This window comes from Lentinus tigrinus (genome assembly GCF_003813185.1).
Source record: "Lentinus tigrinus ALCF2SS1-7 unplaced genomic scaffold L226scaffold_58, whole genome shotgun sequence".
NCBI classification, from domain to species: Eukaryota; Fungi; Basidiomycota; class Agaricomycetes; order Polyporales; family Polyporaceae; genus Lentinus; species Lentinus tigrinus.
In genome coordinates this window covers 90,794-103,358 of record NW_027137967.1, presented here as the reverse complement: position 1 = coordinate 103,358, position 12,565 = coordinate 90,794, and the positions used below count along the sequence as shown (strand labels likewise).

At 58.4% G+C, this 12,565-nt stretch overlaps 5 protein-coding genes and 1 non-coding gene across 6 annotated transcripts; 4 read left to right on the top strand and 2 right to left on the bottom strand.

The window, feature by feature from the left end:
• Positions 1 to 51: 51 nt before the first annotated feature.
• L226DRAFT_576238 (uncharacterized protein) lies at positions 52 to 1,295 on the bottom strand (the record flags this gene model as incomplete). The annotated part of the gene is made up of 2 exons (XM_067685317.1): positions 52 to 263; positions 323 to 1,295. 2 exons carry the CDS (start codon positions 1,293 to 1,295, stop codon positions 52 to 54), a joined length of 1,185 nt encoding a protein of 394 aa, XP_067529257.1.
• A 3,314-nt stretch (positions 1,296 to 4,609) lies between these two features.
• On the top strand, positions 4,610 to 5,712 carry L226DRAFT_548463 (chitinase; the record flags this gene model as incomplete). Its single annotated transcript, XM_067682592.1, has 3 exons — positions 4,610 to 4,807; positions 4,869 to 5,327; positions 5,404 to 5,712. The coding sequence occupies 3 exons, from the start codon at positions 4,610 to 4,612 to the stop codon at positions 5,710 to 5,712; spliced, it is 966 nt and encodes a 321-aa protein (XP_067529256.1).
• Positions 5,713 to 6,100: 388 nt separating this feature from the next.
• Positions 6,101 to 6,178, top strand: L226DRAFT_t283. Its single transcript has one exon. It is a non-coding gene; the product is annotated as a tRNA-Gln (tRNA).
• A 10-nt stretch (positions 6,179 to 6,188) lies between these two features.
• On the bottom strand, positions 6,189 to 7,288 carry L226DRAFT_540496 (uncharacterized protein). The gene has a single exon (XM_067681885.1). The coding sequence runs from the start codon at positions 7,013 to 7,015 to the stop codon at positions 6,449 to 6,451; it is 567 nt and encodes a 188-aa protein (XP_067529255.1). The 5' UTR covers positions 7,016 to 7,288; the 3' UTR covers positions 6,189 to 6,448.
• Positions 7,289 to 9,627: 2,339 nt separating this feature from the next.
• On the top strand, positions 9,628 to 10,513 carry L226DRAFT_317693 (uncharacterized protein). Its single transcript, XM_067673860.1, has 3 exons — positions 9,628 to 9,718; positions 9,809 to 10,119; positions 10,176 to 10,513. Exons 1-3 carry the CDS (start codon positions 9,714 to 9,716, stop codon positions 10,382 to 10,384), a joined length of 525 nt encoding a protein of 174 aa, XP_067529254.1. The 5' UTR covers positions 9,628 to 9,713; the 3' UTR covers positions 10,385 to 10,513.
• A 128-nt stretch (positions 10,514 to 10,641) lies between these two features.
• Positions 10,642 to 12,557, top strand: L226DRAFT_516909 (oxalate decarboxylase; the record flags this gene model as incomplete). The annotated part of the gene is made up of 9 exons (XM_067678493.1): positions 10,642 to 10,982; positions 11,070 to 11,143; positions 11,204 to 11,227; positions 11,286 to 11,356; positions 11,422 to 11,439; positions 11,504 to 11,650; positions 11,705 to 11,858; positions 11,921 to 12,158; positions 12,221 to 12,557. 9 exons carry the CDS (start codon positions 10,642 to 10,644, stop codon positions 12,555 to 12,557), a joined length of 1,404 nt encoding a protein of 467 aa, XP_067529253.1.
• Between the last annotated feature and the right edge of the window lie 8 nt (positions 12,558 to 12,565).

Here is a 12,565-nt window from a genome sequence, read left to right as displayed (position 1 = left end):
CCGCTCCGCTCACTCTGCCCCTCATACTCGTCTTCAGACGAATCGGCACGATCAGAAGATGATGGCCTGACAGCATCGCGGGGCGGCAGCGTAGAAGTGCTCCGGACGCTGTGCGGACGACTCCTTGTAGGGTCCCGCAGATGGCTCTGTTGCGACGACGAGGTACGTGAACCGCTCGCCAGAGACTTCCAAGTCACTGGCGCGCCTATGCCAGAGGAGGGTCGGTGATGACTTGATTGTCGTGGTGCAAAGGTTGACGATGTCTGCATCACCTGGTTAGGAAAAACTGGGGAGAGTGGGTTCAGGAGTGATGTGGATGGACTCGATGCGTGTGTTGGCGGAGGATGGTAGACCATGGCATGGCGGAAACTCGACGGTCCTGGACTGGCGTTGCGGACATCGGAAGGCAAATGGGAGCGCCCGATGGGGTCGTCTTCGCGAGCGGGGCCGCGGAAACGTGGCTGACGGTAGGTTGCATCGCTGGTACTCATGCGCCGGAGTGCCTCTGTCGGAGGTTCCATGATATCGGCGCCGGGAACGGATGGCGGCGTTGCCGCAGACGCGCCAGGCGCTCCCGACATGCTGACCGAGACGGAGCTCGGACGCGAGCGAGTGCGCGGGGTGGGCGACATGGGTATCGATGGGTACCGCTGCTTCTGGGAGCTCGCACCTGCACTTAATGTAGAGGGACCGTTCCCCGATCTGAGCACGCTCGTCTGGAATGCGGCTGTGAGTGGCAGAGCAACGCGGCGACCGCTTGTGGACGAAGGTGGACGAGAGGGCGGCGCGTCCGGTAGGAATGAATGCCCATGGTGATTTAGGCTGTGCTGCGACCAGCGCGCGTGGGATTGGTCTGGGAATCCGGGAGGAGGGGGAAGCTGCAGAGAACGCGTCTCGGCATAATCACCTGTGTACGAGTCCTCGGGTACAGGCTCCATCCCGGTGTCCGTGCGGCGTGTCATCGATGACCCGCAGCTCCCGCTCACCGCGACGTTGCTCGTGCGTGCAAGAGTTGGCGGGCGGACGGGGTTGAAAGGATCGTACGGTGTATCAGTGGCACGTGAGGAAGGGGGGACGGGCGAAGGAGCGAGGTGTGGCATATGTGGTCCCGCACCTCGGCGGGACAGGCTCAGACTCGAGCCAGATGGGGAAATGGGAGTTATGGGGAGCGAAGCACGCCTTGCAGCTACGACTTGAGAGCTGCGTTTGCTCGCCCGGTCAGATGGGGTGGCATTGCGTAGAGCGAGCAATGCGTCGTCGTCGAAGGCGTCCACGGTATGGGGGTTGTTGTTCATCGTGCGGGGAAAGTCTGAGTAATGGGGGAAGTGGAGGCCAGTCCAGGTAGTGGTAGAGGCGGCCTCAAGTATGAGAGAACCAGGAGCGGCTTCCCACCCAGATCTGGGATATCTATGATGCAAAGGGGATGGACGCTGAAGAGGCAGTTCATCCCATTCTATCTGTCGCCCGTTGGGCTGCTTGCAGCTATTGCTGCTCCGGCTGCGGCTGAGAATGAATTAACGGCAGTAGACCTGCGACACACATGAAGAGGATGATTAGTTTGACTGTGAGGGAACAATGGAAGGATTCGTGCACATGATATTGGAGGCAACACCGATTTCGGAATTTCGCGCACTCAAGTGCACGCAGTGGTACCACAGTAAGTCGGACCTTGAGATATCAGGCAAGAGAAGGTGGGTTGAACAGAGAGATGATGAGCGCGCAGTGGTTCTGTGGCACAGAAGAAGATTATTTGCTGCTTGCATCAGTTCTTGCGTACTTCTTTGCGATCGGTGTTGCATTCGGTGACGCCAGGAAGTCGGAAGCAGGTATGCCACTCGCCAAAGTGCTGGTGACTCGAGAACAAATTTCGTGCACCATATTAAGTAGTCGTTCGTCTACCGTCTTCACAAAAAAGCAGTATAGCTGGCACAGTCATATGGCGGTCGTCGATGTTAGAGCAAAAGCCGTGACCCGGCGCGTGGCGGAGGCTTCACAGCCTCAGCCACAGTGGCGCCGTGACTGAGGTCACACTCGTTCTTCTCCATCTTCCTCCCACCCTCACCATCGTGCGCGATGCAGCGCTGTGTCCAGCTTTCGTCCCTGAGGTGCTGCACACCCACGAGAATACTGACGATCGTTCAGTGAGAACGTCCCTATCTGCATCTCGACCATGCGTTGCCACCGCTGTCACCGCAGAACGTCGCCAGTGCCCCGGTCCAGGAAGCAGTTCTTGGGATTTCCGTCACTGCAGCCGATCGGGCTGTGTCTCCTGGCATCCAAACATCGCTGCCAGAGTCCGGATATCATGCACGGTGTGTGGTCATGGTCATGCGTGCTTTCAGTCCATGCCATACATGACAACCGTCGGACGAGCGCCTGCCAGATGCTCCGAGTCGATGTAAGTCTGCCGTCGTGCTTCCAAATCGGCTTTGTCATTTACAAACTAGATTATTTCCCGTCACATGTTGTCCTCATGCGACACACTGTGTAGATGATGATCGTGTGGAACCTGCAGGATCGACATGACATGAGCATGTGTATCCGCGGTACCAGTGCGACAATACTCTTGAGGCGCGTATCTTCTTTCGAGTCGCTCTTTGACCGAAACATCCAGGCATAGTTCCATATTGGCTTCAATTCTCCCACCAGTGAGCTCAAATGCAAGGGCGACATCACAACGTGTTGTGGGTTCGCGCATTCTGAATTGATTTCAACGAACTATACTCCATCAGCAGCTTTGGCAGCTGCATCAAGGTGGCGCAGGCAATTTATAGTGCGTAAGTATCAAGTTGGGCTTCCTCAAGCTGGCCCCTCTAACAATATCTGTGTTACCTCTTAGCACGCTCGCTCGCCTTCCCGTTCAACTTCAAGGTATACACCGCGGCCGGCACATGCAACCGCCGTGACCGAGCGGCTCTTATGTACTTCAAGACCCTCGACGGTGCTGTCCATTGCAATAACTCTTGATTGGATCGTCGTCGTTGTCCTGTCATCAACCATGTTCTTGTTATAGCCGCACATGGTCGGGTGTTGCGGCAGACTACGTGCCGGTACGCCGAACGAAATCTTCACCCTTGGTTCTGAGCAATGATCTGCAGGTGCTATTCAGTATCCTCAACTAGGAAGATTAGACAGTGATCGACCGTGACGCATCCGGCGAAGACCTTGGTCCACTCTGCCCTCGCCTCACGACGTTCACGGCGACTCGATACCGAACGCGCAATATGATGTCCATGGTCAGAGTATGTCGTCTTCGCTCGGCCGTAACCACGAGATTTTAGGTGCGTCCCTGTTCGATGTTTGAATGGCCGTGGTTTGTATCTCTGTCTCGTGTGAGCGGTACCATCGTCAGCCCTTGGTGCCTCTTTTACGTATTTCTCTTGCATGGTCATCCCAAGCTTCTTGTAGTGCATGTCATGCCGATGCCATGTCTCTACTCGGCCCTTCCGGATGCCCGCGCTGAAAATGGCACCGCACCGACGACAGCTTCCATTATCCGACTGCCGCTCGGAGCGGCACATGGATGGCGCATTTACTTGTACGGTTGTTGGAATGTTATGATATAAACAGTTTCAGTGCACACACAAGTTCTTCCGGTTGACCATTCGGACCCATGAACTCGGATGAATAATGGCATGAGAGGGTCAGGAGTGACTTCCTGGGTGCGTCCTCCGAGTCAGTACTTGCAGCACGTGGTGCAATTGCGCCAGTATGGTTGCTGTGGTTCTCCAACAGGTCTTGATGGAGGTCTCAACGATAGCCGACCGTGCACGGATGCCTCGGAGGCCGGGGTGCATCAACATCCCACATGCCACGTGCATGCAGACGCTCACACGTCCGAGCCTGTGCAGACGACGCCACTCTGCTCCACCATACTCAACGCCGCGCTTTCCTGCTCTCTATTCTTATGTCATGTTCATATTTCTCTCTTTCTCTCTAGCTATTCATTGCCAAAGAGTCTAACGGCCTCATAACTGCTGGATTTATGCTTACAAGATCCCTCCGTTGGTCCCGGGCCTCCTTGAAACCCGGATCAATGACACCGAGTCGGTTGCTGATCATGCCGCCATCGCAAACCACACCTTTGCCCAAACTTGGCGAACGCATTAGGGCAGTGTCCTTGATACCCCTCGACGGACGAAAGCTTTGCCAAGACGGCAACTGCTCTGGGACGCCAATATATCGTATGGTAGACGCGGCCGCGGTCATCCAACGTTCCAACGGGCGGCGCAGTCGTTCACAAAGAGTGGCCCATGGCCCGCCCGAGTCCATCACCATCATCTCCCACTGCCATGGCACATGCTACGCTCGCTGATGCGAGACATGCATATTCACAACCGGAAGGTCCATCCCCGAGTCTAGTCTCGGCCTCTGGAGAGAACTTGGCCTGCGTCTCCCTGGACACTCATGGCGATGCCGTTGGCCGAACTGCCACCATGTCCGTTCGCCGGGGTGCTGGGAGTATATAAGGTAGGGCAACTGCGACCATGATTCCTCACCCCCTTCGTTTCGTTACATTTACTTTCGTTCGCACATTCCTAAAGTCCGCTAGCCGGCTTTACTTTCAACTTCGTCGTTCTCGCTTTTTTCATTTTGTCACGCCCCAGCGATGTTCTCCTTCTCCCGCATGATCACCTCCGTCTCGGCCGCGCTGGCGCTGGCCTCCGTGAGCAGCGTTCTCGCTGTTCCCGTTGCAAAGCAGGCCGCGCCTCTGGTATCGCGTGCTACGGTACCGAGCCCGGCATTCGTCATCTATACCGACCGCTTCGTCTCCGCGGACGTTCTTCCTCCCGTCGATCAGATTGCTGTACGTGTTCCTTCGTCTGGGTATCCGATCGTGACTGAATTACTGACGACTCGCACCACAGGGGTTTAACGTCGTCGCTCTCTCCTTCCTTACCCTCCAGGGCGCACTCGACCAGGCTGGTGCATTCGCTGCGTTGGCCCCCGATGTGCGCGCTGCGAAGAAGGCCGAGTACAACAACGCGGGTGTCAACATCATCGTGTCCGCCTTCGGTGAGACGGACAAGCCCACGTCGCAAGGCGCGGACCCCGTCGGCACTGCGAACACGTTCGCCCAGTTCGTGCTCACCAACCAGCTGGACGGCATCGACGTCGACTACGAGGACCTCGACGCCATGAACCGCGGCGACGGCGCGGCGGAGCAGTGGGTGTCGACCTTCACCTCCACCCTCCGCCAGACCCTCCCCCAGGGCCAGTTCATTCTGTCCCACGCGCCGCTCGCCCCGTGGCTCTCGCCCAACGCCCAGTTCGCCGCTGGTGCGTACCTGACGATCAACAAGAACGTCGGGGCCTTGATCGACTTCGTGCGTCTCTTCTCTCTCCTTCCTGATCGCCCTGGAACGGTACCTTGCTAACCGTGCTGTTCCGCACATCATGCAGTACAACATCCAGTTCTACAACCAGGGCCTCTACACGGACTGTGCGGGCCTCATCGACGCCGCCGGCGCGCCCTTCGCGGGCTCCGCGCTGTTCGAGATCGCGAACAACGGTGTCCCACTCAACAAGCTCGTCATCGGCAAGCCAGGCGGCGTCACCGACGCGACCAACGGCTTCATGGATCCCGCCACCCTCGGCCAGTGCGTCGCCCAGGCTGCTGCACGCGGCTGGAACGGTGGCGTCATGGCGTTCCAGTTCCCGAACGCCAACGCCGACTGGATCCGGGCGGCGAAGGGCGCAGCGTTCGCTTGAGCGCGTTTTTCGCCTGTTCGCCGATGACGAGTTCCTTGGATGGATGCACACCTCTCTATCTCTCCTGCATAGTTGCTCACGCCGGGCTGGGACTCCGGAGGCTTGCGCGATGACGACTTACGACCATTTACGACACGGAGGGCGATCATGCTTGAAGGGGTACACTAACGATGTATAATGTGTAGCGATTGTAGTGTAATGAACATTTTTTTCGGGGTCATTTGGCTTGGTGTGCGAGTGTCTGTCGATCGTTGATAGCTGAAGCTCTGAAGCGTTGGATGTAAGTAATTTGATTTCCTAGGGTCGGACCGGTTTATCGAGCATACTAGTACTTCGGTCGAGTGTCCAGTACACAAAACGTGGATTATATATAAAATTTATCTCACATGGCGCTATAGTGTAGTGGTTATCACTTGGGATTCTGAAGAGTGTTCCCAAAACCCAGGTTCGAGCCCTGGTAGCGCCTTCAACAATGTGCGGGCTACGTTTTGTCCCTATCGAAATTACTTCATGGCGGGCTTCGGCGCATTTTTACATTGAATCTAGCACACTCTGGCGTGCAATGTCTACTGCACTGTACGTGATGGTCATGTAGCGGCAAATTCTATGCGAGGCGGCAAGTCTCTCACGATCGCATAGTAGAGCGAGACGCTCTTCTGTACGACTCTTAACCTCTGTTCATGACACAACACACGGTACACAATACTCGCAACAGCCTCTCTACGCGTCCTGCTCCTCACGACTTCACTGCCGGGCCTCCGTCGCCGTATAGAGGGTCGCGCGTGAACCACGGCAAGTGCTTGATGTTCGCGATGTGCTCCTCCTCTCCTGGGTGGCCGTAGCACATGTCCCAGTGCTCCGAGTCGACCATGTAGCTCCCCACCATCTCAAACCCGCCCTCAAGGTCCTGCACGAGCCGGTGAGACACGCCCGCAGGGATCAAGATCGCGTCTCCTGCCCCCAGCTCGACGACGACAGCCCCCGAGCACGCCTCCCCGCCAAAGTTGAGGCGCGCGCGGCCGTGGTGGATGACGAGGAACTCGTGCGCGGTGGTGTGGAAGTGGTCGTCGGGGTACATCGGGTAGCGCCACATGGGCTTGACCACGCCGACGGCGTTCAGGTGCGCCTCGATCTGGGATGCGGAGGGCGTTGGGGCGGGGAACGCGGCGTGGTAGATGATGAGCGGCTTCTGCTGGATGGACGTGTTTGGGATGAGCCCCGCCGGCGGGATTTGGTGCCGCGAGACGCGGATGGACGTGAGCGGGGTCAGCGGAAGGAGCGCCTTGCTCGTGTTCACGCTCATTGTGAAGCAGGTAAGGATGAGGATGAGGATGAGGACTCTGGTTGGAGGTCGTGGGTCGTGCTCGTCGTCGTTTTCGTCGTCGCGCGTGGGGGGCGCGAGCGGGATAGGGATATGGGTATGCGGGGTATGGGGTATGGGCACGGAGCGGGGGTATGATACAATCCGTGACGGTGGACGTACCCGCGATAGTCCTCCGCGCGAGGATATATACCGCACGGCCGCGCTCGCTACCCGACAGTCTGGCAGACTCAGGCAGCCTGCAGGCCTGGCCCCCTTCTGTTCGCAGCGCCTCTGAACGCCATGACCCTCGTTCAGTATTCCACGGAAGAACATATCCTGGGGCAATTTAGCCGTCTCCAGCCACCTGCACTCGCACTCGAAGGTCTTCTCCTCAAGCGATGGTGCTAGCCGCACCGACTCGCCCAAAGTCCACCCACATTCCCCTTCTCCGCGCGCCCCGCTCGCACCCACAAACGAGGCCCTCCGGACACTCTTGACCTCACACTCCACGTTCAGAGGTCGCGCATGACATCCGGTGAGTCTCGCCCCCATTCCCTGCGGTCCTCCTACGGTACCGGGGCGAGCTCGAGGATGTATCAGAAACACGCAGGCGTGCCCCAGACTCAGGTCTCTGCCGCGAGCAGGCACGTCCCCCTCTCCGACCCGGGCGGGAGTGTGTCGCAAACTCTATTGCAGAAGGGGTCGGATGAGGTCGGATGGTCATGCTGCCTCCTTGCGATCAGGGATTGTAGATGATCGAACACCATACTGTAGAAAGATCAGTCCTCCCAGTCCTCCGGATAACTGATTCGTCTAATCAGGCCTCGAGCATATGTCGGGACAACACACCACCATTGGTCAATCCTGGCCTCCGAGAATGGGGTCCTCCGCACTCCATACGCCCAGTTTGAGTCAAGCCAGCTTGTTGTGGAAGCCCGAGTCATCTCAGACCCCCTAAAACGATCTCTCCTGCTTTGTCTTGTACCATCGACCTTGCGATGTGGTGATCAACCGCAGATAAGCACGCGTGCGGAGGCGGGGCGGTTCTATTCTACCCCGCGTCCAGGAACGTGGAACGACACGCGCACGACACGGCCAAGTACGTACAGCCATCCTAGCCGACTCCTCCTCGAGGCTACAACTGCAATCATCGGCCATCCTTTGCGGACCGAAGCTCGCAGTCATATGCATATCCGCATCCTCCGTCGCCGGTCAGAACGACGATGTTCCTTAAGCTTCAAAGCTTCAAGCTTGAATGAAGTCTGTTATACGGTTGTTACAATTGACTCCCGTCCGGTACGCCGGCTTCTCGTCATCGCGTGGAGAAGGTACGTAGCGGTGCATTCTAGTGTCGGTGTTGTCTGGTTGGCTCACCTCCGGTATTCTAGACACGGCGTGTTCGCGAACTTATGAACGTGGCTGCCCTCAAAAGAGGCGCTCACGACATGCTCTTTTGTCTTAGGATCAACGCAGGATCAGCGAGCTGCAGTATGCCGTATGTTCTACCGTATGTTTTGTTGTCTCATCGTTGCGATTGACCGTAGTCCGTGCAGGGGCAAGCTTCGGATACTGCGCCGGCTGGCAGTGCCTGGCAATGCATGCGTTCCCCGGTCCCTGTCCTACGCGCCGACCCCAGGCAGCTCTGTCCCTTGACTGTGTACATAGATGACCGGTCCAGAGTCCGAAGCTAGCCGCGGCCGCGATGTGGTACACTCGCGGGAAGGCCTACAACGTGCGCGGGTATCGACGCCCACAGACGACAAGCGACTCCAGCAACCACGCGAGCCTTGCCTTGCGCCATGGACTCGTGGACCGGTGTTTTTGGCCTTCCCCTTGTGAATCGACTCGCGCCGCGATGTAGTTCTGCTCGGTATCTCCACCGTTGTTCGATACCCACCGCTTGCTGCAGCGGGCTCCCACTGTGTCTCCAGGCAACTGCCCTCGTGATGCCTTGCGTATCGTCGCCATCCTCAAGGTCGGGCACGGAATCTGCAGCTTGTCATCATCTATCGTCCGCTGCGGATTGGATGTGCGCTTGTGCATGCAGTCCTTGTCGGGTTCGGCCCTGTCTTGTGCAGCAGCTGGCCCTACTCGTCCTCATATATAACTATATTTGCGACCTACTAGCGTGCTGCCCCCGGTGAGCGGTCTGCGGCGGGCCTGTCTACCCACACATGCACACGAACGTCGGTCACTTGATACCAGCGCCGCGCTCGTCGTCGTCTATGTTGTCAAGAATATCATCCTCCCGGTGCCGAACGTCGCTCGCCGTAGCTCACCAAGCAAGTACTGTACAGGTGGTGTGCCGAAGGATGTTTGCGGAACCGAGCTCCACTACACAACGTGCGCTCCGAACGTTGCTACGGATGTATGCGGCGCGCCCCGTGGTACCCTTGGTAGAAGATGCACGGCGGCCGTTTCTCCACTCTCCAGGCGGGATGCAGTGCAGTCAACATATGTCGTGCGGTGCGACGCGCGCTACCCACTGGCCCCGACCCGAGCTTGGTGTGCCTGCGGCTACTTGAAGCTTCTGCGTGGGCTAAGTATATACGTCATGGGCGGTCGTCCTCCGCCGCGTTCGGAAGACGGGTACATCCCTGCAAGCAATTTCCTTCCTTTTTCTCATTCTGTTCCGTGATGGACCGTCGCTAGAGCGTCGCATATTGACAGCATAAGTGCGCATTGTCTCCTGAAGCTTATGAGGTGAGTACATACTAGTTGTGCCACTGCCGAACTAGCCATAGAGGTCCGTCGTGCTGATCTCTGGCATTCATTGGTTATTGGTTATGGCAGGCGTCTGTGGACGTTGAATTCGCGAGCGGCACACGATATCTCGGCGGTCGGCAGTGCCTTTGCCGCGTCTGCTCCCACATACCCAAGCATATCCGGATACGCGTCTACACGGTTGCTCGTCCACTCGAAGCTTCCGGTGCTCCTATACCGAGGGCTTGAATCACGCCAAGAAGATGTACGAGTCAGAATGGCCGTTCACCCCGTTCTCTGTCCTCGGAGACAAGAGAAAGACGTTGGACACATACTGTCAACGAGACGACAGGGACGCCCAGACGGCGTTTGTCCGGCCAAATGCAGTCCGACGGACGCCGGTGAGTGCACGATATAGCACGAATTCCGAATGACAGCTGAATAGCCAACAGTGCAGATATCCTACTTATGACATCAGTCGCTGTAGGGGAGGCCGGGCACTCGCCTGCGCTTGCACACAATCGCCGAGAATGCCCTCTGGTGACCCCTGCAGCACGGAGCGCTCCGCCGAGGACTTCGACGATGGCGGTGCAGGATACGCTGTTGCCCGCCCTGGTGAGCACAGTTGGCGGGTCTTGCAGGGCGTTTGCTCGAGTCGGCGGGTGATGCTGCGCGTGGTACGAACTAGCGTCCGGGAGAAGTCGCTCTTGCATATGCAGGGGTCGAGCGCCGCTTCTTGTGGCAGCCGACGTGCCTTGTAGCGCGAAGCCTGAAATACACCTGCCTCAGCCAGGTATAAAGGGGTGTGCATCGACTTGAGTTGAACAGCAGCAGCACTCACCAGCAGCTCTCCTGTCCTCTCTTCTCTTCCTTCTCTCCAGCATCTCGACCCCGAAACCGACCCACCACAACCGACCAGCAACATGTCCAAGTTCCTCGCATCGGTCCTGTGCGCCGTCCTCTACGGCTCGTTCGTCACCTCTATCCCAGTCGGGGAGGTGTCTTCCGCATTGTCGTCCTCGGCCGCTTCCTCGACCTCCACCGAGACGGCGAGCTCGACGACCGGCGAGCCCGCCCAGCCGAGCCCGACCGTGCCCTACGCCAGCGACGACCCCAACTACTGGCTGTGGAACGAGACGACGACGACGGACCCGCAGCCCGAGCGGGGCACCCTCGGCGCGAGCATCCTCGGCCCGCAGAACCTCGCGATCGACAAGCAGAACCCGGACATCCTTGCGCCGCCGACGACCGACTCTGGCACGGTGTGAGTACTATTAGTGCCGCTCTGTCACCGAGATCGACCGCATGCAAGACAGGGGGTTGCTGATGTCGCTTGATGGCTTTTGGGTAGTGGAAACGCCAAGTGGCCGTTCAGCCTGAGCAAGATGCAGCTGAACACTGGGGGTTGGGTCCGTCAGCAGAACGGTTTGTGCCTTGCATCTTCTAGAACTGGCGGATTGCAGCTGATACCCATCGTCTGTACAGTGCAACAGATGCCGCTTGCTACTGGTATGCACCGTTGAGGTCGTGAGCGAGGACTATGTCACTTACAACCGGACCCCTCTAGCCATGGCCGGTGTGAACATGCGTCTCGAAGCCGGCGCGATCCGTGAGCTGCACTGGCACCAAACCGCAGAGGTGAGCCGCCCATTCCTCTATTGCGACCCGGGGTCAGTGCTGATAGGCGGTTGTTGCATCTGCAGTGGGCGTATGTCATCAAGGTAAGCCACATACGCGGACACACAAACCTAATCGGTGCCTGACATTCTAGCACACACCATATAGGGATCGACGCAGATCACGTCCGTGGACCAGTTCGGGCGCAACTACGTCGCGAACGTCAACGCGGGCGACCTCTGGTACTTCCCGCCTGGCGTCCCGCACTCGCTCCAGGGCACGAGCGACGACCCGGATGGCACCGAGTTCCTCTTGGTACGTCGCGTCACAGTATAAGCTGAAGTTCGGGGCGCTCACGACAGCTCGCAGGTCTTCCCGGACGGCAACTTCAACGACGACGACACTTTCCTGCTCACCGACTGGATGGCGCACCTCCCCAAGGAGGTCATCGCGAAGAACTTCGAGGACAGCATCTCCGACTGGGACGACATCCCCGGCGAGATGCTCTACATCTTCCCTGGTGGTCAGTGCTCAGCTCAGCTACCCCTCCTATCGAGCTGTGATGCTGACCTCTTGCGCACGCAGTGCCTCCTCCGGACAACCAGCAGCCGCCATCGGATCCCCAGGGCCAGATCCCGGAGCCGTTCTCGTACGAGTTCTCGAAGGTGACACCGACGCAGTACTCTGGCGGCACGGCGAAGATCGCGGACTCGACCGTGTTCAACGTCTCGACGCAGATCGCCGTCGCCGAAGTGACCGTCGAGCCGGGCGCGATGCGCGAGCTCCACTGGCACCCGACGCAGAACGAGTGGGGCTTCTTCCTGTGTGTGCTCTCCCGTCCTGTCACCGGCCTTCATTCTCAGCTTAATGTCTAACTACTCGCAGCGAGGGCACCGCCCGCGTGACGATCTTTGCCGGGACGGGCATCGCGCAGACGTTCGACTACCAGCCGGGCGACATCAGCTACGTGCCGACCGCGTTCGGGCACTACGTCGAGAACACGGGGAACACGACGCTGCGCTTCCTCGAGATCTTCAACTCGGACCGGTTCGAGGACGTCAGCCTCGCGCAGTGGCTTGCGCTCACCCCGCCTGCGCTCGTGCAGGAGCACCTGCAGATCTCGAACAAGACTATTGCTGGGTTCAACAAGACGAAGGGCGTCGTGGTGGGCGGGCAGAAGTCCAAGACGGCGACGGCGGTGTCTCTGGCTGCTTCAGCTTAGAGGGCCGC